Source organism: Amyelois transitella, chromosome 22 (assembly GCF_032362555.1).
Source record: "Amyelois transitella isolate CPQ chromosome 22, ilAmyTran1.1, whole genome shotgun sequence".
NCBI lineage: Eukaryota > Metazoa > Arthropoda > Insecta > Lepidoptera > Pyralidae > Amyelois > Amyelois transitella.
In genome coordinates, this window is record NC_083525.1 from 2,402,199 (window position 1) to 2,427,352 (window position 25,154).

Below are 25,154 nucleotides of genomic sequence, written 5' to 3' on the forward strand. Positions count from 1 at the left end.
TGTTTTGTTTATTTAAATTCAGAAGAAAGTAGGACCTGTGGGAGTAACAGTGTGCATGTACAAAACACAAATGTAGTCTACAAGCGAAGTTATTTAAAGCCTTGATATTAAAGATTGCAAAATGCATAGGTCAAAAGTAAAATTCTAAAGTGCCGAATTACAGGTAAAAACACGTCGCAAATATGTGGTACAATAAAAGTCTTAAACCAGCGATCCCAACGGCATCTCGTATCCAGGTGAAACCGGTATCCGGCAGATACCAAATGATGCAGAAATACTTATGACGATTACTCGTGAAGTTGCAACACTAGCTACTCGTACATCAATGCAAAAAGAACCAAACCAGACCAAAACTAGTTCTAAAGATTGGATACCTTATATTGATATACATATTTTACGACTAAAACAAAACAAACATATTGATGACACAAAAATATGCCTACCAGAAATATCCACAGTTACCGAATTCATTTAAAACAGCCGACATGATGCAAACAGAAGACTTAGAAATGCTTATAGAAGGAAATAGACCAAACGTAGGAAGGTTGAAAGGCGGATATAAATTAATGTTCAATAACAACAAACCAATAAACCAAACAGATCTTAGAATTAAAATTAATATGCGTAAATTGGCTAATCTGTGTGTGATTTGAAAAAATATGGGAAATGCAAAAGTGCTCATTTTGAAAAGAAAATAAGCTAATTCTAGAGAGAATACAAACTGTAACCAACAGATGTAATAACTTACATAATCCAGCATGATATAGGAAAATATATCTAAGGTCCGCAGGTCATATTTGGGAAATCCAAAAAAAGTTTTCGTACAAATTCAATATTGCGATATGGGTGTGAGTGGGGAGCCAAGGGAGGGAGGGAGTCTGGTAGTGGTGAGAGGGGGAGGGGGAGGGTGCGGCCACGTGACAGCACGTCACGAGGCTCGGTCGGTTACCCGAACACACAGCCAGTCGATGCAACGATGTAGCAGAGCTTACTTTGAGCGTTCCATGGAGATAAGGGTATTGAAAAGCTCTACAATTTTGGTTACTACAATATTAAAACGTTCTATTCAGATAACTTCTGAAACACTAGCCAGATTTTTATAAAAGCCGTTTACACATATAAAATCACTTATCCTGGAGGGGTAGGCAGAGACTATAACTTTTCACTTGTAATATAAAATACAAGTATAAAGTAGTTTAAAAATATTAATTCCGCCTACTTACAGTACTGATTAAAATAAACAAATTTATCATCCTGCTCTGAACAAAGAAAATTACAATCACAACAACAAAATTGCCGAATAATCATTTCACTAGATATCTGAACATTACAGATTGCATAAGTTAATCTTATTTCAAACACCATGTAACGTAATAAGTTGACATCTAAAGTAAGTTTGTGTCACTGACTGAGAGACCAGTGGGATGCTATTGTCAGATGATGGAGTTATTCGAAACAGCACAAACAAACAAAGTATATATATCAACTGCTTTTCTGCTAACGCAATGAAAGTACTGCGGAAGAGAGAATTTTTGTGATTGAAGCTAGAAAAAAAAACATTACAACCAAAAAAAGAAAAGAGCTAAGCAGAGCCTCTGTCAAACAACCTGAATCCCTCTCTCATAAGGGTTAAAGACGTGACAATTACAGTGATGTATTTCTTGACATCTTAACTTTCTAACATATCGATTATGTAGGTCATGCGATAAAATCGATCTAAGCACAGGAATTGATTAAATGAAGTTTACGTAAGAAGCGATGTGTTTATCATGAAGTCAATAACCCTAAACATTGAAATCTCATATGAAACGGTTGCGTTGATTCGCTATTTATGACGCCACGTGGAGATTTCGTCATTTGACAATCAGTTTTAGGTAACATTTGCCAGTGACAAACGTGATGTGTGTGGGCGAGATGATTCTACTTAGCACTAATTTGAGAGAACCACTCGTCTGAATGATGAAGATGATGAAGACATTCATTTCTCACCCGTAACGTAGTAAGAATAAATAAAATATATATAAATTGTGAAATACAATAACAGAAGATACCTATTTCTCATTATAGAAAAGAATAAATATAGTGCCGTGTGGTTCCCGGCACCAATACGAAAAAGAATAGGACCACTCCATCTCTTTCCCATGGATGTCGTAAAAGGCGACTAAGGGATAGGCTTATAAAATTGCGATCCTTTTTTTTAGGCGATGGGCTTGCAACCTGTCACTATTTGGATCTCAATTCCATCATTAAGCAGAGCAGCTGAATGTGGCCATTCAGTCTTTTCGGGACTATTGGCTCTGTCTACCCCGCAAGGGATATAGACGTGACTATATGTATGTATGTATGTAGAAAAGAATAACATACGGATACGCTTAATAACTTGACGTGTGTATAATAATCGCTACTGAAGTTACGCAAGACATGCCCCAGAGAAGCCGAGACTAGCTAGATAGAGACGGAAACTCGTGCGCAAGGTCGTCGATATCCGTGTTGTTGCGTTGTCACAGAAATTAACTTTTATAGTGACAGCCATAAGACTGCAATTGATGAACCAAAAATACGAAAACATATAAAGGGAGAAAATAAAAGACTCCAAATAGATAGGAGTTTTTTAACCGACCTGATACAAAGCATACTCTAAACTCAAAACTAGGAAATAACAAAAGAAAATTTAATACAAAAATGTATGCGGCTTTGGAGTTGAATCCGAAAAAATACTTTATCTCAAAGTAGTAAGCCCTACTAAACTAGGTAAGAACCAAAATATCAAACCACAAGTATTAATCATCAAAATGCGTATATAAAATTAGTCACTTCATTCAGCGCGAATAATTCGATTGGTGCACTATCGGAACGCAGTTTCTAGAAGCTGAGTCACAGCAACACATCTCCGATATGTAATAGTTTGTTAGCCCTTGCGTGAACAGAAAATTTTCCTTAGGTTCCATTGAAAATAGTAAACACTGATCTTAGAGAGATAAAACTAGTAAAATGAAGTGAAACAGGCACAGCCTCACGACAGTTACGGCATGTTTATCATTTTAAGAAAGCATGATTTACGCTGATAAGTAAAGCCTACTTTACATAAATTTCTTGAATCCTGCTTACCATTTACTCGCGAAAAATAACAATTTGAATCCGTGTCCCAAAGAAAATTTTCCTAAACATTATATAAATTGGTAACCACAATGTGTGTGCGAACGCAAGTGCCGTCAAGCATTCAAGAAACATGCGATATAAATCAAAGGAAACCCAGCTGTATATTGATATAAATAAGGTACACAACGAAGAAGGGGACAATGTGACGTGTATGGCCAGGTAATCACGTTCAGAACAAAGAACTCCGATAAGATATACAAAGAGTAAAAACAAAGAGCTACGATAGGCGTGAGTTTTGGCTACCTTGACGATAAGCCAGTTACAAACATAATTATAGTGGCGACTGAGACAAACAATGATCGAATTTATTCCATCACGCCTAATGAGGAATCGAATGAATAAAGTTGAATTTCAATCATATGAAAATCTGAATAAATATCAAAGCGACATTAAATAATTACAGAATTTTGCCTCAGGCAGTACTAGATTAAAATTTTATCGTTACTAATAAGCTTAGGGCATATGCTGGCGACGCGCTCTAAATTGTTTTCTTTACTTGGCATCTTTTTATTTTATATTTACTTTTTTTATTTACTATGACTTTTAATCGTATCCTTTAATACTAAACTTTCACGTTGCATGATTACTAATGTATGCATCATCATACGAGTACATATAATAATTAACCTATCACCACGGTTAGTGCAACCCGGTCGAAAAATCAGGAAACAATAATATCCACAAATGTAGGTATAAAATTGAATTTTTGTGCAAATATTTTCCGATTAATATGAACAGTTATTGTTAATTCATCCATAACCGTTGTATCATTAAAAACATTAACATTAACGTTACGTTTCTCATCAATGTTTTCGAGAACGTGTTCGATATGAATAATGTCTGCGATAACGCCGTCACAGTCTCGTAGTTTATCACGACGGCTGTTGTTTTCATTATTATTATCATTATTATCTGTCGTTAGTTAACGTACACAACTAGTTGCTTAGAGGAGACAATTTAATGTCACCCAAAAATAAAATACGACTGATAAAATTTTACACATGCTGGTACGGATAAATTTATCAACACGAAGTATAAATAATTGGAAAGTATCTGAATTTCGTATACTCAATGAAGTCACTTTTTTGAAAAGTAAGCGAAAAATTAAAGTAACGTATTAAAGAAATAGTTATTATATATTTTTTTAATTTTTGTATGTCTGTACTTTCTTCTGTGAAACAACTACAAAACCGTAAGAAAATGTTGATGAATTCTAACCTAATTCATATTTTATATCTAGTAAAAGCCTGTTTCCTTTTATCTCTTCCAGCAGAGTAAACATGATAAATTGTTTTCCTCTTCTGAGTCTATCTACAGAAATAAGCAACAGCACGACTATCTTTGTTAATGTATTACCTCTTTTAGTCTGTGTTGAATAATTTTTTTAGGTATAATGAAGACAGATAAACCTGACCTCCTGTTTTTATCAACACCAAGGGGTTCAGATTTATTGGCTTCTGACTGTACCTCGGTACATACGGCATCGTACACACGTGTCGACAATTCAATTAAATCCATTCTTCAACGAGGTCACTTCTTGGAATCATTTCATCCTTGCGTTAGCCATAAAAAATATTTTATGGAACTTATTACTACGACGTTAGTTCAATCCACATGCTTTGTATGGTATTAATATTAGACAGAGGCAATACAATAATGAAACAATCATATTTATCTTTTTTCTTTGTGTTTCTAGTCCAAAAAGACCAGCCGCCTGACTGTGGATAAAGCAACAGTATGTAAGGGATTGCCAATCTAAGGTCTGCCGCGCCGATGGATGCATGGCTAGGGGCGAGCCTAGTCTCGAGCGTGCCACTTCCGCCATGGGGTTGGGCGACCCCCAGGTAATGGCTAGCCTTACCCTGGCATGCGGGGCTCTGCTGGGGCGGACAAAATTGTTCCCTTGCGTCTCGTGGGAATCGCATGGATGCAAATTTTTTGAAAGAGCACCTAAATGGCGGCGATGATGTCCGCACCCCATCACGTCTCGTTCCCGGCGGGAGCGGTATGCGGTCTGCTGAAAGCCGCTTTGCGACGATGAATGTAAGAGGAGGAATGAAGGATAAAATTGAGGAAGTATGTCAGATGATGGATGAAAGACGGTTGGATGTGTTGTGCGTGAATGAAACGAAGCGGAAAGGATGCGACGCGACGCAGCACGGCCCTTACACGGCGTATTGGTCTGGAATTTCCAGTACCAGCCGAGGCTGTCAAGGGGTCGGTCTAATCCTTTCTGCACGAATGGCTGAGTGTGTGAATGAGTATGAGTGTGTCAGCCCTCGTCTTCTATGGATTAGGCTGAAAGTTGGAATCACTCGGATCTTCGTTTTAGGTGTTTATGCACCGTGGGATGTGGGTTCGAGGGGTACAACATCAGCAAAAAGCGAAAACGAGGAGTTCTGGAATAGTGTAAGAGAAGTATTGAAAGTTACCAAGCCAAATGAGAAGATTATTATGTTAGGTGATTTTAATGGATGGGTGGGTGTAAAGCGTGATGGATATGAAAAGGTGCTTGGTGCGTTTGGTGACGAAAAGGTGAATGATAATGGAAGAAGTGTATTAGAAATTTGTCTAGAGTGGGATCTTTTTGTGTCGAACTCAATGTTTCAACATAAAGAGATCCACACCTATACAAGAGTGGAAGGTATTTTAAAAAGTATGATAGACTTTGTGATTGTGGATGAAAGATTGAAGAACAAAGTGCTGGATACCCGTGCATATCGCGGTGCTGGCATTGACTCGGACCATTTACTGGTGATATCCCGGATAAGGGGTATCTTCAATCGCTGGCGGCACAGGGTAAGGGAGCAAACCAGCGCTTTGGAAAGAGTGAAAGTAGAAAATTTGCAAGATATGGATGTAGGTAAGAAGTATATTAATAGACTGAAGGATGAAATTGAAGATTTAGATGAGAGGAGCAATATTGAAGATGGATGGAAGGAATTTAAAGAAAGAATTGTGAAAGTAGCTGTTGAAGTGTGTGGTGTAAGTAGAAGAAGGAAAGGGAAAAATCACAAAAATGCGTGGATGAGTAAAGATGTGCAAGAACTTGTGCGATTAAAGAAGAAAGCATGGCTGGATTTGTTAGCAGCAAAAGCTAACTTAAGAATGCAAGAGGTTATAGATGAGGATGTGAATGAAGCACGTAAGGAATATAAAAAATGAAAGATTTGGTTAAGAAAGCTGTAATTAGAAAGAAAGAAGAGTATAAAGAGGATTTTGATAAAAGGCTATCAGAAGACTTTCAGTCAAATCTGAAAGTATTCTGGAAATCCGTAAGGTCAGCCCGAGGAAAAACTATAACCAGAGAGCTGACTAGGATCAGATGCCAGGATGGTAGCGTTGTGAAAGGAGAAGAATGTGTGCTAAAGATATGGAAGGACTATTTTGAGAGTTTATTTGAAAAAAAGGAAGAAAATAAGAAAGAGTTCTGCTATAGCGAAGAAAAAGAGAATGAGATGGAAGGCGAAATTGAAATGTTTGAAATTGTGGAAGCACTTAAGAGTATGAAAGCGGGTAAGGCTGCCGGGTATGATAGAGTGTCGGTCGAGATGCTTAAAGCAGGAAAAGGCGTCGTAGCTAGACAGTTGTACTGCCTTTTCAATTTGTGTTGGAGAAGCGGCCGAGTACCAAAAGATTGGTGTAAGGCTGTTATTGTGCCACTTTACAAAGGAAAAGGGTCACAACTGGACTGCAAAAATTATCGTGGTATAAGCCTGCTTAGCGTCGTCGGCAAATTGTATGCTAAGGTATTGATTAATAGAGTCAGGAATGAAACTGATGACAAAATATGGGATGCTCAAGCGGGATTTCGAAAGGGAATGGGATGTACTGATCAGGTCTTTTCTTTGCGGTGCATAGCCGAAAAGTTTTTGGCCAAGAGTCAAAAAGTCTATTGCACATTCGTGGATTTGGAAAAGGCCTATGACAGAGTTGAGAGGAATGAATTGTGGTCAGCACTTTCTATGCATGGGGTGAGCAGTCTCTTGATACGAGCACTGAAATCCTTATATGAGGATTCGAGTGCTTGTGTCAGGATAAACGGAGCGCACACTGAGTGGTTTAAGATTGAGAAAGGTGTTAGGCAGGGATGTGTTGCGTCACCGTGGCTGTTCAACCTATTTATGGATAGTTGTTTGACAGATTTGAAAGAGTCTGAAAGTGGATTAAGGATGAATGAATTACTCGTCAAATGTCTGCTCTATGCCGACGATCAGGTTATACTGGCGTCATCAGCGGAGGAGTTACAGGAGATGGTAAACTGTATGCATGAAGCTTTAAAAGAGAAAGGAATGAAAGTGAACGTAAGTAAAACTAAAACACTGGTCTTTGAAATGGAGAAAGAAATGACAGTATGTAATATTTTGATTGGAGGAGAAAAAGTTGAGCAAGTGAAAGAGTTTGTATATCTAGGATCAAAGTTTACATCAGATGGCAAGTGTGATAGTGATATTGAAAGGAGAGTGAACGCGGGGAACATGGTGAATGGAGCTTTGCATGCCTTTATGAGCAGTCAGAAACTATCCAAAAAGGCTCGACTGGCTGTGCACAGGGGCGTGTTGGTCCCGACATTAATGTATGGGAGTGAAAGTTGGGTATGGCAAAAGAAGCACGAAAGCAGAATAAATGCAGTGGAAATGAGAGCGTTAAGGAGTATGTTGGGTGTGAAATTGAGTGACCGGATAAGGAACAGCGTGATAAGGGAATGTTGTGATGTGAAAGAAGATGTAGTTACAGGAATAGAAAAGGGTATGTTGAGATGGTTCGGTCATGTGGAGAGGATGAATGAAAACAGGTTGACTAAGCAGATATACAAGGAGAGTGTGGAGGGAAAGGTCGGGGTGGGAAGACCTAGACGAACATATCTTGATCAAATTAAGGACGTCCTGGTGAAGGGTCAGGTCAAAAGTGCCCGAAACCGCCGAGCTTGCATGAAGAGAGTTATGAATGTGGATGAAGCAAAGGAAGTATGCAGGGATCGTGGCAAGTGGAAAGAGGTAGTCTCTGCCTACCCCTCCGGGAAAGCGGCGTGAGTTTATGTATGTATGTATGTATGTATGTATGTAAGGGATCGTGGCAAGTGGAAAGAAGTTGTCTCTGCCTACGTCTTCGAGAAAGTTCGTGAGAATACGCACGTAATTTTGGTTTCATCCAACAGTTGTATCCACATTTCTAAGCTTTTCTTAGTCGGCAACGTTCGCTTTGTGACAGTCGCATTATTTCATATCTCGTAAGGTTTTACATTGTTGCATCAATTTGTAAAACTCATTTCTTAGTTCTTTATGAAAATAGAAATTCTTTTGTGGTTTCGCTAACTTCATTTCTCTTATTGGGGGCAAAGCTATATTTTTAACACTACTAAAATTAGCAGGAATAGAAAAAAGAATAGGAACACTCCATCTCTTTCCTATGGATCTCGTAAAAGGCGACTGAGGGCCTATCCCTTAGTCGCCTTATACGCCTCATAAACTTGGGAATCATTTTTAGGCTTTGGGCTAGCAACCTAGCCTAATCAACCAAGCCTAAACAGAAAATATTTTGTTTTTTATTTTCATACTTTGAAAATGAGATTCAAAAGAAGAATCTCAAGTTTATAAGCTACTAAGGAATACTTATAAGTTTTATACTAGTAAATTGTTAAACTAATTTAATATTAATCGCTTCAACTTAAAATTTCACGAATATTGTTATACTGGCTAATCGCTTCCACGCACATTTCAACGTGTTTGAGTTAATCTTGTTACGTCGTTACGCAAGCTTCCAGTCTGTCATTGGATTGTGGCTGTCGATGTATGCAACCATAATAATTAAATAAACAATGAATAATTACCGTAATAAGATATCTATTTAAGAATTAATAACACAGTTGATAATACCGACATCATCAATCTTTTCAATTGTTGTTCATATTGCCTTAAAATATAAATCCAGTGCGGTAATTTAGACTAGGACAACTCCATCTCACTTGTGATTTTTAACGTGTTTAGAAGCAATATAATCTAGTTTCTGTAACCCTTCTCGATCCCAATTATTCAAACGATAGATATTCTGATAAAGATTTTCCACAACTCTACTCAAAAATGTATCAACGCTGTCTTAAATTGAAAATATAGTATATAAAAATTCAAGAAAAAGGGATGCCCCGTGTTTATTCTTGCAAGAAGTGGCACAGAATTTTTACTGTGTGGTGATTCAATCAAGGGTAACCTAATAAACTTGATTCTTCTTTTAGGCGACGAGTTAGCGACCTTTCACTATTTGAATCTCAATTCCATCATTAAGCTATCCAACTGAACGTGACCTTTTAGACTTTTCAAGACTATTGGCTCTGTCTATCTCGAAAGGGATAAAGACGTTATTATATGTATGTGGTGAATCAGTATAACCCTAGTGTCACTGTGCTGTTCAACCGTGTGTACAACCGTAAGCGTGCAAGCCTCGACCTTGCCGAGAGGACTGCCTTGAAGCATTTCTGGCCACTAGACTTTATGTTTTCCTGTTACCTGACTCCAAGCATTTGATCCTTCGCTATTTTTTTTTTGTTTGTTTTCCTCGTATCATTTCAAATTTCATTAGATCACGTAATGCTTTGGAGGATCAGAAAATGTTCTGTTTTAAAATACAAGAAATATGTCAGTTATATCAGCAGAACAGTGACTTTTGAATTTACCAACTACCAAAGTGCATTATTAGTTTTATAAAAAATGGACTACAATAAATATGTTATAAAATAGCATTGTGGCATTGAATTTATCTAACAAAAACGAAAGAAGGCGAATCTACCGAAAAATTACATCATCGCAGTCAATGCAAATGGCACATTTGATGCATAAATAGCGATTTGTTTATACTGTTGTGCAAAAAGAATGGATAAAACAAGGCCATACATTCCAACTACGTCAAATGTTTTTGACCTGAAAATATTAGAATTCATTGTTGTTGTCTGCAGTTGTATTTGACACCATGATTAGATATAAGAATACTGGCTTTATTTTTTTACTTTACTTACCTAAATATTCTTTGATCCACTTCTTCTTAGGTGGGGGTCGAGCAACGCTTTCGTTTACATCTTTGGTTTCTTTTATGAATGATTCTTTGATGGGAGTCTGAATGAACGTAGAAGTGGAGGGTAATTCAACTTCAGGCACGCGGGGAGCAGCGACTAAAGAAGTCAGCATTTGCTGCGGGGGGTAGCCGTACCCGTTCATAGAATGTCCATGGACATGGAATGGTTTGTACGTTTTGAGCGTTATCGGGATCGGCTCGACAATACTGCCAAATTCTGTTTGTCTTGTATTTATAGCGATGGTGTGCAATGTGTCCGTGTAATACTCTGCCGGCGTCTCCATCGCGCTATACAGTTCCGGTTCCCCTTTTCTCCGGCAAATGGCAGTACCCAGAATCCCTTGGGTGATTTCCATCTGTATACCCATTCTATGATGGGAAACAACTTGCGTCAACCACAAATCTCCATTGTCAACTGTTTTGCACTTTCGTCCTGTTCATTTTACTGTATTTTAGTTAATAACAGTTCACACAACAAATACCGAGAGTTTTGTTTATCACTTCATAGTAAGGATTACAACAGCGCGACGGTAATTTGTACCTCTTTCACCTAAAATCAATATAATTCAGCGGATGCCTTCACAAGGACTGTCTGTACTAAATATGTAATTGGCGTCCGAGCCAATGAACCATCACTTTACGATCATGATCCCAATCGAACAAATAAAAAGCCTTTAATAAAACGTAATAATTATAATGAACTCCAAGCTCCATATGATCGTAGCGAAGAAATACATTCCACAACTTTTTTCGCAGAAGATAAAGAAACCTACTAACTTGGACTAAGACCAAATATGATTAATGAAATCAATACGATAGTCTGTGTTGCTGCCTACGCATACCAATCTTTCCGAGAAAGAGAGAGAGCGGCGAGCGAGGCTGCCTGGAGAATGGGTGATATGAAACAAGTTAGCATCGCCGCCGTCGGCAAAGGACGCGGCAACGCGGCGTTCAACAAGTAGGGAGGGCGCCGAACGCATGGCAGAGCGCGCCGGCACGTGCACTCAGTGTCGCCCTCCCCCCGCTTGCCACCTGCAGACACTGACAGTTACACTACCTCCTACTATAGCATGCGACCCTGGTACCGCGGCCGACTGAATTGGCAGACATAGTGGATTTTCTAACAAACAAAGGAAGTTTATTTTCATTTCAGTAGATGTTAAAACAATTTTTACAAATATTGTGAATACAGATATTGAACGAAACTGCAATGTCCACTAGTTTCATGAAAATTTGTCTTAAACAGATTGATATGATACTGTTTGTCATAAATTACCAAAATATTGAAAATATGAAGCTGGTGATGCGATCTTAACGCCAGTTTTATAGGTAATATTATCGGTTTAGTCAGACTTCAGAGTTTACACGTGCTTAGAAGCCATTGCTGATATCGAACAATAACATATGACGAAGTACAACAACGCTGAAACATTCTAGATGGACGATAAAATTGTTATTGGCCGTGCCTGAAAATGTTGGGTTATTTGGACCTAGCAACATTGGGAAAGTAGGTCGGTGATGGAAATGTAAGATAGGAGACGAGTATAAGGTCTCGGACTTCCCGATAGCGAAATGTATACGACCATACACGCGCCAGTTATGTAAGAGCAACGAGCGTCGACATGTGCCCGTGTTTATATTATATAACTAGGTACCGACCGGAGTTCCAGCGACGTACTATGCGCAAGATTACAATTCTATCGCTCGTGCTATGCGATAATTGGATTGCGATGGTAACAAGATTTTTCTAGAACCCTCGTCAGACTATTAAAGACGTCAGACGCATTATAAGTAATTTCTCAAGATTTTTCTGTAATGGACAATTATTATTTATGTCTGATGAACTATGCAACAAGCCGACTGAAAGGAAACCAACTTTAAGTTGCGCAGTACACATACAAATAAAGATTGACGATCAAGAGTTATCACGGATACAAAATTAATGAAATGAGGTTACCAACACTGAGACAATAGTGAAATATAAATAACATTAACTGCATGAAGTCATTAAAAAATATTATGGACAATTGAGAACGAGTAAATAAATTGAAATCGATACACAAATAAATATATAATTTACTGCGCCGTCGTAGTATTGACTCAGCAGAGAGATGTGACGTCGGCAATACAACAGATTGCATTTAAAACTTGAATTGTGCAATGCAATTTTGCACATCCAGTAAATTTTAATTTCAACAGGTCAAATACTTAACAATCTTCTTAATATTTAAAAAAGATAGATCTTTTCATTTCAAAATTTGAAGCTTTAAATAACACCCCAACAAGAAGTTAAATCATTAAATGAAACTATAATTCAAAATAAAAGTTGGGCTGCTACACATAAAATCAACATTTTAACTTAGCTTGTTTTCCTGTCTCAAAGAAAGCATATGTAATCAGGTAAATTAGTTTTATATTGTACTACTAGCTTTCAACATTCAGAAATGTGACTTAAAAAACATATTAATCATTGTAAAGCCAAAAACGTTATCATGTTGATAAGCAAACAACTGCAAGGTAACATCAATGCAGTAACCAAACAATATCCAATTAAATATGGGTAATTAGCAGAAGAAAGGATTATAATATCGGAAATGACAAGCTGCTTTGGAGCAGACATCTTGGAATAATATCATGATATGACACAGAAAAAGATAAGAGAGGATTTGTTTTCCTACGAGAAACGAAATGATAATAACATCACTTAATGACTGACAACAATTAAAGTGACTGCTGGGAATTAAAAGGACAAACCAATACCAAAAATTAAGAGAAAGAACACACAAATACACAAAGATTTGCAAAACTTCTGTGAAGATCAGAACAGGTTCGTATAAAACCGAAAAATTATCTGAGAAAGTTTCTAAATTTGATAGAAATTGAACGTAATTCTTCCACACAATTAGTACAGACAGGTGACTTATTTAAAAGAGCCGAAAAAATTGTTGTAGACAATATCTTTGATAATGTTCAGGATGCGAGCGGCGAAAGGTGGAAGAAAGGAAAGAGTTACGAGTATCAAAAGGAAGTTTCCGAGTGGCGAGGCCGTTCGCGGGGGCTTGCAGAAGGATGCAGGACGGAAGGAGGCGTCGTCGTGAGGCTCCCGCTAATTGCTGCCTGCATCGGCACGTGGGGTGCGGCGCGCAGGTGCCGCCGACCTCACACTATCTCGTCTCGCCACTCGAGGCCGCAATGATAACGCACGCTATTTTCAACCGTCGTCGACGACCCGACCGCCGAGCCCATCGCAAACACAAAATTACCACAAAATCTCCCGGATCGAAAGCGCTGTCAGCTGAATCCTCGGCGATTCACGCGAGCCGACTCGGCAATGGCATGTCGCGATAGCGGATAGATAAGACAACGATAATCGGTCGCGAAGTCGACCGTCGTCGACGCAATCCGCTCGACGACTGAGTGACCGAGGATAGCGAGCGGCTCCGTCTCGGAGGAGGGAGGGAGGAGCGCGACCTCCGGAACCCCGCGCCGCTGATCGTCGCGAGTGAAACCAGCGGACGAAATTGCGAGGAGGAAAAGGCGCGGGGGGCGCGCACGCGGTCGAGCGCAGCGCTCACTGCACCGCTCTCGACTTTACATAATGCTACATGGACGAGGAGCATGGACGCACCGCGAAACGAGGTCGCCTCGGCGGCCGCGGGACACCCGAAGAATTTAAAGAGGCGCGTGCGTGATCGGGTATAGGTGATGAAACGGCAGCATTAGCACGCAGATGACATGTTCCTAGGAGTAAGTCGGTCGCCGACGGTGTCACTGAACCTCGTGGCCGGCCAATAAGGTGAATGGAACATTGCAATCGAACCGAACGGCACAACGGTGCAAAACGTAGGTGTTGACTGCCGCGTAGCAGAACCAACATTTCTCATGCACAAAGCCATATAGCTTTCTAATGAGCCGAGCGAGACGTGGCTGACGCACTCACCAACTAGGTATTGACGAAATACAAACAAATGAGCAAATTGAGTTTGGGAGTAGTGATTTTCACAAATAGTAAGATATGAAGCAAACGGAGTAAACATGTTGTTGCAGGCAGCACACATAAGCCGGAACATTTTACATTACGTCATGTATCACTAATCTCAATAGGTTTTCTACATGTTAGTACTGTTTATGTGTGTTGTGTGGATTCGTTCTACTCCGGCCTCCTACGCGTTCAGAGCGTATGGCACGTGTGGAGCTCTCTTTTATCCGTGCCTATTTTACTACAACACCAACTTTACATAAAGTCAGCTCAGAGCATGATAATGTGAATAAATTGCTAAAACATATTCAAAAAACCTATTCAAAAAACCTTTAATGTTACCTACTATATTGTAATAGAGTTCATTCTAGAATAAAGGAAATTTCAAAAGTGCTCGAGTGTAAGAGGGACACGACACCACGTAAGCAGGCGCATAAAGCTCAACATTGTCGAGGGAGTGAGCATTATTTGGAGTGCAACACACAGGAACACAAGTACGGGTGCAGGTTCCGATAAGGTGGCCGCCGGGGGGTGGGAGTGCGGCGTGGTGGGGGAGGGGGGGACGGGACGGCGACGCATGCGTGCGGCGGATGACCTTGGTGCGATTGCAGCGTGCAGCCCGGGCCGCGTCCCCCGCCCGGGGATCTCCACACAAACACTTCCCCCGCCCTACCGTGCCTTGAAACCACACCTGCCGGTTTAGCAGGTTGTTGCGACCTAGCATCGAGCCTAGATCCTATTTCTGGAACTCAGGGTTCTGATTCCGTCAAACTTTTAGAAACACTGGCGAAAGTTCTAGAAGCCGTATCGATACGATACAACGTTGAAGTGATTGTTCGACAAGGGCACCGGGAGTCATCAGCAATCGATAATAAAACATTAAGCGACATGAGAATCGAAGTGGAAATATCGTGGAGGTAGGACCTCCCACCGGATGTAGAGATATGAGCAGTCTGGGTCGAGAGCCTCGGGTTCAATGCAGTCAATTTATAAATAAGGTAATTTAAATAGAAAGCATACATTTTTTACCATTAATGAATGATTTATAGAAATAGTTCTAGAAAAACAAAAAGGCTACGAATAAAAAAGCTTAGAACGATCTAACAAATTGTAAGTAAATGAATTTGAATTACAGTACATGGCTTGAAAGATCTCTGTATGGGGATTCACGCAGTCTACAAGCTATTTTTAATCAAGTACATATAAATGCCGTCAAAACGACGCTTTTACCCGTTACGATTACTGCAAGAGAATCGTTTTTTCGTTTAGGAGTATAAAACATCATATCCAATTAGAGCTCATGGACTTAAAAGAGATATCGAAAGATCATTAAAAATGTATTAACGTATCAAAATTCTACCAAATCCCCGTGACTTTTTGAATAATTTTAAAAATTTAACATTGAAAATTTTAAAACGTAACGGTACTTGAGTTTAGGCACCGTTGGAGGTCTTATACATAGGCAATAAGTATTTAATGTGAAACATTTCATTTTATTTTCTTCAGTCCCGTCTATTTACAATTCTAATATTATTTGCCAGAAAAGTTTCAGAAAAACAAAGTTAATGTGTAAGATGCTGTTTTGCAAAGTTATACGCTATTATGATGAAAACAATTTGTTATTCAAAATCCGAATAACAGTTATTTAGGTAACGGCAATGATAATGCAAAGAAGAAATGCTTTTTCTTAACATTGAACAGTAATTATTTTCCTAAACCACCATTGCTATTAGATAATTTTAAATCAGACGAACTAAACGCACTCACAATAAATTAAGCAACAAGACCAAATCAAGAACAACAAAACGCAAAACTAAAACGTTGCAACAATTCGCATTCGTATTACGCGAAAAGCAGAATCAAATAAGACGTCTGCGCAGGTTCAATATACTACAAGCGGTACAACACGTCCTCAGTCGAGATGGCGAGGTCAGATCCCTTTCACCGTTCTGAACGCCCGGTACCGACCTTACTTACAATTACAAGCCTTGATGGTGCGATTGTCTGTCGCGCCTACGGTAGGTATTTTGACGGTACTAATTAGAAACGCGTTAAACAAGAACGGAGGGGTGATGGGACAAATAACAATTAAGGTAGTAACAATGTAGTGAACGTAGTTACAGTGTTTCATATACGTGACACTGAAGTATAAACTGATACAGGCTACTGTTAGTGGCCGATTTGACCTCACACAGACAGCAATGCACAACAATATTGCAAAAAAAATTAATGGTTATTTTTAGATATAATTGTCTCTATTTGGGGACAGGAAAGGTGATGGTTACATCAAATGCAATCAGACGGCTAGCAATAATGATGAATCATTGATCAATCAAATAATTTAAATTCAAAAGTGTTAGGAAGACATGATTTCGGTTTAAGACAGGTTTAGACAATTTACTTCGTAATATGTAACTACTTACAGAAAACCGGGAGGAATCTAATCAAGTATTTAATGGTCGAAAATAACATTATTATAGAAAACCAGCGCGTGACTCAGACAATTACAAATTGACATTGTTGGATGTGAACACATAGTGCCGACATTATTGAAACTTGTTAAATGTAAATTAAGTTACCTTGTTGGTATCACGAGGACAGCGTTCAAACAGCTATCGTTTTAAATATCTGATATTCGTTGAAGTAATAGGAAATTAGTCATAAATACTCGATTGTTGTTTTCTTTAATATTGAATAAAATTCAAAAAAATACTCAATAAAAAAGGGGGAATTTGCACAAAACGAAATTGAAATTCGGAATATAGTCAAAATGGACATAAAATCATGACTCGATCTCCGAGGGGTAGGTAGAGACAGTTATTTTGACTTGCCACGAATCCTGCATTCTTCTTACACTTACATCACTCTCTTCATGCAAGTTTGCTGAATAAGAGAATTATTCTTCACGCTCAACAAGTATTTATATATAAAAGTGAAACAAAAATAAGTAGAGATAAAATAAACTTCCTTTGGTACAAACTTCATCGGTTATTGGAAATTCTCTTATAAAATAAGTTTATTAGTAGTTATTATATCGATTCAAAATAGAATCAGTAATACCTAATAGCCCATATTCTGTCCAAGACATGTATTGTTTATGCCAGAAACAATAAATTATGCATTTGTGAAAACACAATTCTCTTCGAAAAGTGCGAAAGTTTAACAGTGTACAAATAATTGACAAATTTCACACGACAAAGTACACTCGGCAGCACATCAGGCTACTCTTGCAAACACCTCTTTGTCGTAGTACCTATATACCTTAGGGTGTGGCCAGACTCATCAGTCTCGAAAAGACTCCTAGGCTAAATTCAGCTGGATGGGCTAGTGATGGAATTGAGATTCAGATTCTGATAGTTAGAAAACCCATCGCTTACAACGGTATCCATTATAGTAATAGATGGCAAATTAATTTAGAGACCACTCGATACGCTTTCGGCAAAATTTACTATAGTACAATCATCATCTTTTTACATATACCGTATTGCCACAAAACTAGATATCAAACCTAATGTGCTGTCACCAGTAAACAACACATCAACCTATCCAAATTTACTGCAAATTTGCACCTACCGCGTCATAGTTCCAAGCAACTTGATATTCAGTTGACTGTACGATTGGCGCTTGGAAACGCATTTAGAAAGTGGCCTGCGTCTTGTCGCGTCGATAGCCGCTGCGTGGCGGCTGATAAGCGAGTTAAACACGATAACGACTGCCGTCTGACACGCTTCCAAATACACGGGGCTTATTTTGATGATTATTTCATGCTTTAGATTTTGTATATTCACTATATAAAAGTACAGATTCATGAAAGACACGACTTAATGACGCTCCAAGATCATTGTGAAAAGGAACGCTCCGGGCTCCTCTTCAGAGAGGTCAGGACGTAATCAGAACTAACGCCAGGAGCAAATATAATAAAATTTCTGAATTTTAATATTAGATCGGTATGAAAATGGGATCATTGGATTGAACGTCGCTAATAATGTGATGAAGCATTATTAAAGGAGAAGTGCTTGTAACCGACGTGCTAAGGCAAGGAGAGAGATATTTGGTCACTCAATCTCAATATTATAATATTATAGCTCTGTCCACCCCGCACGGGATAAAGACGTGATAATAAGTATCTATATTATATCTTTGCAGATTATAAAGGCGGAGACTCGTCTTCATTATGTCACTACACGAATTAACGACAAACAGTGTACTTGAGCCAACATTTTACCTCTTCTATCCATTACAATTATCAACCTACACAAATCCATTGCAAGTTCACCTCTAAAACCGCTTCATAGAGGTATTATATACATTCCATATAAGGTAACTTTATATGTGGTTGACAGTAGGTACTTTTAATAATTCTGTATCTATACTTATTAGTATTGTAGTGAAAAGGGTATTTTTTATAGATTTAGTAGTATATCATCTAAATTCAAAAGGCAAGATACCTTTTGAATCCGTACACTTCCATAATTAGTTAGAGACAAATTATAGAATTATTGCATTGAGAGAGCATCTATATTAGAGCCACCTACGATGTCACGTTGCAAGCAAACGATAGGCTAACGTTCGTGGCGATAAGACTTCAATAAAGATAACAATACTCGTTAATGCAGTAATCCAAATTGTAGTATCTATTTTGTTTGATCATCGTCCATCAGTATTTTTAAGATGAGAGGAACTGTTTACTCTAAAAACCGCTTTAAATTGAAAATATTATTTTATGGTTTATGGGGGTATCAATGTGATTAGCCTGAGAGCTTCAAACCTAGTGCATGCTGTGTTCGCTCTAAGAAGGTAGGCAACTTTATGCCATATTATGTATATGTATGTTACTCACCTTATTTGTTATTTAGCCAGTTGGCGGACCATAAAATAAAAAAAAACTTTTATGATGCCTTAGATAGAAGTTAATCACTTATAAATAAATTTATCTCATTAAAAAAAAAAAACAGAAAAATCCGTTTCTTGACTGAATTAAGTTCAAAGAAGATTGGGTCCAAGAGGATGAATTAAATACGGTTTTGGTACAAGGAAAATTATTATATTCATTCAAAAAAAGTCTATATCAATGGAATATTTGTAAAGAGGATGTATTTTGAATCCTTCAAATTGCATAACATGCAGGACAAATAAAAATCATGCATGAAGGAATATGGAATTCATCTTTCATGATTAATCCTTCCTTCCTTCCTTAGATGATTTATATGAATTTATATCGAATTGTTGCCACTAATACGATCAATTCATGAATCTGCAGTATTAGTCATACCAATGGCCATGTTTGGCATTGTACGATCATTGTATAAAGGAATTGATGACTTGGCTTATTAGAAATTAATGTAATTTAGTATGACTGGTAACAGAGTTCGGTGTTTTGTTAAACAACTTTGGAAAAGTTTATAAAGACAGATCATTAAGAACTCGTTTTGCGCAGTAAATGTTAACAGTTTTTTCTCATACAATATATTGTGTTCATCGAACAGAATAGCTACTAAACAATGGATAGGCACCAGTGAGGCACGCACACGACCGTTACGCAATCACGCCTTGTGCCAGTTTTTCTTGAGGTACGAGTAAACATACTCTAAAATCTGTGTACTTGAGTCAAGTGACTAGGCATAGAATGCATCGAGTTAAACGCATTTGCCGGGCCGTGGCTCACGATGCGTGTGCACATGGTCCCCCCGCCCGACCCGCGCCCCGCGATCAGCTGACCGCACTCCCGAGCGCCCCCTGCCTGCCTCGCCTCGACAATGCGTCATGTTCATGTTGACTAACCACGCTTCACGTACACAACGCTCGAGCGCTTACCTGCCACCAAGGTGATACGCGACACGAGGAGCTCTCCTATAGTTTCGATACATTTACGCCTAACTTCTGCGAACTCGGGCACGCAAACAAATTTTACGACTGCGTGGCTACGAGCAATATGCCGAATGTAGACGTAAAGGTGTCGTAATAGGGGTAATTTAACGAATGTCGGATTATGTACAAAGTGTGCGGCGTGGCGAGCGGTGAATTTCAGGCTTCCTTTGTTTACGTGGGGCGAGGCCGGGCGGGGGGCGGCGGGAGCGGCGCGGCTGCGTGCTGTTCAAGGTCAAGAGCGTCGGGCGTCGGCTCGCTGCACCGGCGCGCCGGCGACTGGACCGACTCGCGAATCGGCGCACGACCAGGGACCGGTTTCACTCGTGACGTGGGCCGGCGATAGCGGGTAAACACTATATCATGTACCGGCTGCGACTCCCCGGGACGTATACGGACATAATACGCGACTTACCGGCCTGGAGGCGCCGCTCCTCCTGGAGCTCGATGAAGCGCGCCGCCTCTAGTAGCGTATCGAGGAGGCTCATGTTGGGAAGCGGCACAGCCGCGCGCGATACGAGCGCGCCCGCTGTCACGCCGCGACTGACCACGCGCGCCGCGCGCCGCTCACGTGGCCGCCGCCACTATCGGCCAATGGCGGCGCAGCGCGCGAGTCACGTGACCGGCGTTATCGGCCAACCGCGGCGCGAGTTGTAGCGACGTCGCATGGGGCGTGCGCGATCGATGCCATTGCAGCGGCCGGCGATCGAATGCATGCGCCCGCCCGCGCTGTGTGACGTGGCGAGCGGCACGCTCTACACATTGCCGCTCGCTCCTCTCGCTACTGAAATTGATAATAAGCACTTTATGTTCTGAGCGGCAAGGGTTTCGTTGTAGCAAAATAAAGTTTGTTGAACTTTTAACTTTGTTTATCTAATACTTTTCCTGTGTAGCTAGTTGAGTTTTATGAAGTAAGCGTTGTATTTAGGCACATGTTGGTGAGTGAAGATGGGCATATATTCTTGTTCGGTGTTGTAGACGTGGCCGGCGGTAACGGTGTCGGCGACGCCGCGCACGTGCTGCGGACTTTCACTTCCTCTCCGCACTTCACAAGTTGTTGGACTCAGTTTTCCTAACAACGCGGCACATTTTCTTTTGCATGCGTGGTTGAATAGCAGGTATATTAAAAGCATGATGTTCTACTCAAATGTATACGTCTGTATCGTTTCTTAAATTACAATATCTTAATTTTGAAATCTTTAACCAGTTTTAATAAATAAAAAAAGACAATAAAAAATTGTATCTTCCAGCATCAACTCAGAACAAAAATTTATAAAAGTAGATGAAAACGTTAAATTCAATTATAAAAAAAAACTAGCCAGCAAAGCTTGCTTCAAAAAATCACTACTCCAAAGTAATAAAAAATAAAGAAAAATTTGTCAATGCAAAAAGCAATAACAGTTATATCGGAAACTTTTATCTTAGGTAAATTAAGTTTGACTTGAGCGAAGCAATCATTAAAAGAATATTTTTCAAGAAAGCCGCCTCTACTCTACTGCATGTATATTATAACCTGAATAAGCACTATTTATAAAAGTACAATTTAATTTTTTTTGTGGTTTAAGAACTTTATTTCTCATAAAGAATTACATTCACTTACAATGAGAACATTTAAAAAATAACAAACATTTATGTACAATGTTTAAGTGCGCTTACTTAAATAAAATCGAACACTTAGTGGGTAGAAAATAAAATAATTGTAGTTCAAACAGCAAAACATGAATATTAACATACTAGATGTGGCAAGTAGTCAGTACCTATCTTAACATAGCGGAATTACTTTGAATGTGAGATTTTAGTGTTTTTTTAAATAACGAAAGTGTTTTGATTTCTCTAATATCTAACGGTAATTTATTATACAATTTTGTTCCTTCATATAATAAAGATTTTTTTCCGTAATGTGTTCTGGGAGAGATAAGATACAAATTATTTGCTCGACGTGTAATCTTTTTCTGTATTTGTGAGTTTTTTTTAAAAGTGATATTACAGTGTAAGTCTTTAGTCAGAATTTTTCGTATTAATAAACAGGTATTATAAACGTATGTTTGTTTGACACTCATTAATTTAGTCTTAGCATATACTTGCGAAGTAGGCGTTGAAAAGTCGAGGTGAAAGAGTAGTTTGACTAATTTATTTTGTGCTATTTGGATCTTGTTCAAGTTTGTCATTGCGGCAGTTCCCCATAATTCTATTAGGTAATCTCTGTTTTTATAAATTATATAGATTATATATAATTACAGCATGCTATACATGTATTATAAGTACCTACATGGGAAAGTGAGTTTGTTTGTTACCACATCACAGTTAAACCTCTTAACTGATCTGCATGAAATATGCATAGGTACCTACATACATAAAATCACGCCTCTTTCCCGGAGGGGTAGGCAGAGACTACCTCATTCCATTTGCCACGATCTATGCATACTTCCAAGTAAACTTGGATGAAATATTGCACTCATATAGTGTGGAGTACAGAGAAGAGCATACCTTACATCCTGATAAAAAACTATAGTTGCCGTGGGATTTGAGAAAAACCTTTATAACATTGTAAGTGGTGTAAATTTACGTGGGCGAAGCTGCGAGCAGAAGCTAGTTATCAAAAATTTACAAGTTATCTCCCAAGGTTCCATGTTTCTCATCATAAGTTTTAAATAATCTGAATTCCCCTTATTCAGATCAAGTCTAAAAACCGAGATTTTATCTAATTTTTCGGAGCTAAAAATAGAACCGCAATCATATGGAAGTAACCTTTTCGCTCACTTTTACAGGCCTGTGGCAAGGCCGTTGCGTTGTGTACATAGCAAACTGAACTTTATTCTTTTAACATTTAGATCTAAATCCTCTAATAGATATATAAATGCGTAGTAGTAAATATTGTTAGCTAAACATAATAAATAGGTAGGTACCTACATATATTACTCCATTTTGAAAGTTTGTATCATACAACAATATTAAATATTTTTTGCTTATCTCTAACTAAAATTTGTCGGGACAGATATTTTGGAGCCATTTAAATTTCCTGGGTTAAAATATAGGATACAGCTGCCGTGTGAGATAACAATTTTACGCGAGGGATCGCGCGAATATTTGCGCTAATACCGGAATATTGTGTACTGATTTGTTCCTGTTTGACATGTTGAAAAGAAGATTTTCTGAGAGAGTTTTATATTTATAAATGCTACCCGGGGCGGGTTCCTAATGAAATATATGGTCGTTGTGTTAGTAGGTATAAGTATCACACAACAAGTGTTGAACTTACTTTGGGTCTAACTAAAACTGTGTAACTTGTCCCGTATATACACATATATACATACATACATATGGTACCGTCTATATCCCTTGTGGGGTAGACAGAACAGAACCAACAGTCGTGAAAAGACTGATAGGCCACGTTCAGCTGTTTGGCTTAACGATAGTTGCTAGCCCATCGCCTAAAAGAAAAATCCCAAGTTTATAAGCATATCCGTTATTCGCCTTTTACGACATCCATGGGATAGAGATGGAGTGGTCCTATTCTTTTTTCTATTGGTGCCGGGAACCATACGGCTATACACACATACCTACATAAATAACGCCTCTTTCCCGGAGGGGTAGGCGTAGACTACATCTTTCCACTTGCTCTCTTCGTGCAAGCTCGTCGGTTGCGGGTACTCTTAACCTGACTTTTTGCCAGAACGTCTCCGATTTGATCGTCTGTCCCTTATATAAGTATTTTTTAAGGTTCTGTCTCCGACTTACCCATTCCTAAATCGTTGTGACAGGCGGACTCCGGGTTCGTCTCCAGACAGGACGCGCCCAGGAATTACCCCAGGAGGAAGACTTCGCTTGCAAAACCTAGACGGTTATCAATTTAAGTCAATTAGTCATGAAGTCGGAGGACGTTTTTTCATGTATTAAATCAGGAAGTCGTTTTTCAAGCTCTATAGTGCTGCGATTTCCTTGTGACTATTGTTATCAAACAGATCTTTATAATACTAAGTACATTAGTAGTTATGTTTTAAATGTTTTTATTAAATTGTTTGATTATGAAAGCCGTTCTGAAAATTTATCTACATACATACATTTAATCACGTCTATATTCCTTGCAGGGTAGACAGAGCCAACAGTCTTGAAAAGACTGATAGGCCACGTTCAGCTTTTTGGCTTGATGATAGAATTGAGATTCAAATAGTGACAGGTTGCTGAAAAAAGCACAATTCAAGCTGCTTTTCAATCACCGCAGATTGAAAGACACTCAAGGGTTTATAAACTGAACGTTGTTCTTGTAGACGATAGGCTTGCAACCAGTTTGTATATCTAAATTTTAATTCCATCATCAAACCTTCAGTCTTGTGACAATTGGCTCTGTCAAGCCTGCAGTGGGAAAAGACGTGATGTTTGAAAATTTATTGCCTTTAATATCTTATGGACTTTTTTTATTCATAACAGTCCCATTGTCAATTTAAACTTGACTATGAATTTCATGAAAGAAAAACATTTAACTTGCCCGTTTTTTCTCTCTTAAGGCTGTCTAATAACTAATGATAATGTTTAGTAGTATTTTCAGGGATAAATACTATTTGAAATAAATAAGCTACTATGTTTTACTAACTATGCTATCAACTACTAAAAATATTTAGAAGTTAACAGTGGAGTTCGCAACTTTGCTGTTCATGTAAAATCTGTCAAAATCGCCAAAATACGCTTCTATGCATCACCGCGCTCGAGTGGTGTAAACGTGCACTCCGCACAGGTAAACTTACATGCCGACCACTCTAAAAGATTCACCCTCTTTGATAACTCATGGATTGAAAGGAACAAAATATAAATTACCTATAGTTTGATTTATCGTATAAATTTTAAATACCCCTCATGGGTTTTAGAAGTAAAACAAATTGAATGCACTAAGTTGGAAAGAAAGCAATGCGTTAATACTCTTATCTCAATCATCAATGATAACTAAATTAAGTTTGGGCAAAATTTATTTCCTTTATTATTGAGACGTTATCCAAAATATATGTAACACTTCTTTCTCAGTATATATAATAAAAATTATCATGGGTCAACTGCAAGAGGTTTCTATTAAAATAAGTAGCACCTTTGTACT

General features: G+C 38.7%; 1 protein-coding gene across 3 annotated transcripts in view; it reads right to left on the reverse strand.

Annotated features, from left to right (window-relative positions):
- LOC106133245 (max-binding protein MNT) overlaps nucleotides 1–13,646 on the reverse strand; it is a 36,198-nt gene extending 22,552 nt beyond the window's left edge. For all 3 annotated transcript variants that reach the window (XM_060950739.1, XM_060950738.1, XM_060950737.1), the window contains exons 1-2: nucleotides 13,488–13,646; nucleotides 10,169–10,774 (exon numbers count right to left, since the gene is read on the reverse strand). In XM_060950739.1, the coding sequence (XP_060806722.1) occupies nucleotides 10,169–10,592 (424 nt within the window). In that variant the 5' untranslated portion in view covers nucleotides 10,593–10,774; nucleotides 13,488–13,646. The remainder of the gene's footprint in view (nucleotides 1–10,168; nucleotides 10,775–13,487) is intronic.
- Nucleotides 13,647–25,154: the final 11,508 nt, after the last annotated feature.